The sequence below is a fragment of the Athene cunicularia genome (genome assembly GCF_003259725.1).
Source record: "Athene cunicularia isolate RWA chromosome 4 unlocalized genomic scaffold, athCun1 chr4_part1, whole genome shotgun sequence".
Taxonomy (NCBI): domain Eukaryota; kingdom Metazoa; phylum Chordata; class Aves; order Strigiformes; family Strigidae; genus Athene; species Athene cunicularia.
The window spans coordinates 13801482-13803797 of record NW_020799098.1 but is presented as its reverse complement, the minus strand read 5'-3'; the positions used below and the strand labels follow the sequence as shown (position 1 = coordinate 13803797).

Below are 2316 nucleotides of genomic sequence, written 5' to 3'. Positions count from 1 at the left end.
TAATAGCTTGTAGATACATATACTTGATATTCTTAGCTGCAGAGAGGTATAGATCAGTTATAATACTAAGAAGAAAAACAGGCATAAATCTAGCTGTAAGTAGAGCCATATAAAAAGAGTTCATTTAAGTCAATCATTCCTATAAGCCTTGGTTTTATTCAAAAATTGTATTTTCTATACAGACTACTTTGCTTTTTAAATAATAGGGTTTAGCTGTTAGTCACTCTAACCATTCAAACAGGAATGTTAAAGTTTGCATACCTGTTGTAAACCTTTCAGGATGATAAATGACAGATAATAACCCCTTGATCAATATAACTTTTATTTATTCATCTGGGAACATGGCAAGGATATCATAGGCAACAATGCTGCCTAGGAGAACATGGATATCACATAAACTGTTTTGGCAGAAACACGCATTTAAATAATCATCCAAATCACCACCTCACTATTTCTATCTTTAAAAAAAAAAAAAAGGCAACAAAAAAAAACCCTAAACAAACAAACAAAAACCAGAGAAACATAAGATCTGAACAAATGAACAGCCCAGAATTTTTTTCTATTTAACGTCTGTCAGCCACATCTGTCCCTGATTTTAGAGGTTGTAATACTTAGCACTGACAATGGCACCTTTCATTTGCAAACATGTTATAAACATGGACTGACTGTAATTAAACCACAATACCTCACCACAGCTAATCAACCCGGCTGCCTGGCCCTCCCTCAGCCTGGGGAAGTGCTGAATTAGGTTTGTGCTGCCAGATCCCTGTACGACTGTGTCTGCAACCTGCAAAGTGCTACACATAGAAGTGAGTTTAGCATGAAGTGACCGACCAAACTATAGTGTAAAATCAAGCAGGTTTTTCCACTCAGTGCTAATATTTTGTTTCATAATCCAAGAAGAACTGACCAGGGCAGGATGCAATTTAATGTAAACCATTTGGAGTGAAAGGTGTTATTTTGCCTAGTGAAATCTCCCCCTCACAGTCCAGCTCACAGACAGAGTCAGTGGCAATCTCATGGTCAGGGGAGATCTGGGACATCCTATCAAAAGGGTCCTCGCGGTTTTCCTCACAGTCAACCACATTTGGGATCATGTTAACATAAGCAGTCACTATCTCCTTATGGAAAAGGGTGTCCTGGTTGTAAGAGATAAGCTCGTTGCTTATATTAACAGTCTCCACTGGAGTACTAGAGCAAAACTGACCACATCCCAGGAGGTTGGAGAAGACCTTTCTAAAGTCAGCATTGAAGGCATAGATGATGGGGTTGAGAGAAGAGTTGGCCCAACCAAACCAGACGAAGATATTAAAGGTGGTCTCACTGACGCAGGGAAGGCCAGCGTGAGGGTCACTGGGTGGGCTCTCGCAGAAGGGAACCATGCAGTTCAAGACAAAGAACGGCAACCAGCAGCAGACAAAGACGCCCATGATGACAGAGAGAGTCTTCAAAACCTTGGTCTCTTTCCTGATGGAGGACTTGAGGCTTGTGTGATGGTGGCAGTCAATGTGGCTGCTCCGGCAGCTCTGCGCATGCTCGGCTGCCCTCTCCAGGGAAGAGATACGACGAATCTGCACCTGGGCAATGCGGTAGATTCGAGTGTAGGTAACTATCATGATAGCCACTGGGATATAAAAACTGATCAAGGAGGAGGAAATAGCGTAAGTCCTGTTGAGGCTGGAGTCACAGCTCTCCGATGGTCCAGTGAGGGTATCGTTGCTGCCAGAGGTCCCATCAGAGGGTCTCATTGCTGCCAAGGCCACCCATGTGGTGCTCATATCTTCCGCCCAGGTGGTGACAGCACCTGCTGCTGCCCAGCCAGTGCCAAATCCATCTCCAATATCACCAGCAGCAACCACATCCCCACCTTTGTGCCAGTTGAGCTGGACAGGGATGAAGGAGATGAGCACAGACAAAGCCCACGCCACACCGATCATCACCAGAGCCAAGCGCTGGGTCATCTTCCTCTCGTAGCGGAAAGGGCTGGAAATAGCCCAGTACCTGTCCACGCTAATCACGCACAGGTTCAGGATGGAGGCCGTGGAGCACATGATATCGAAGGCCACCCAGACACTGCAGAAAGCCCCGAAGGGCCAGTACCCGGCCACCTCGGCCACCGCCTTCCATGGCATGACCAGCAGAGCCACCAGCAGGTCCGAGACGGCCAGGGACACGATGAAGATGTTGGTGACCTTGCTCCTCAGGTGCCGGTACCGGACGATGGCCGCGCACACCAGCACGTTCCCAAAGAGCGTCCAGAGGATGAGCAGAGCCAGCAGGCTGCCCGCCGCCACCTGCGCCGCCCCGGGGGCTCCC

The 2316-nt window shown here is 47.3% G+C and overlaps 1 protein-coding gene across 1 annotated transcript in view; it reads right to left on the bottom strand.

The window, feature by feature from the left end:
- Window positions 1-307: 307 nt before the first annotated feature.
- Window positions 308-2316, bottom strand: part of DRD5 (dopamine receptor D5) — a 3879-nt gene continuing 1870 nt past the window's right edge. Inside the window, exon 3 of the mRNA XM_026846923.1 lies at window positions 308-2311. Within this exon, the coding sequence (XP_026702724.1) occupies window positions 927-2311 (1385 nt within the window). The 3' untranslated portion in view covers window positions 308-926. The remainder of the gene's footprint in view (window positions 2312-2316) is intronic.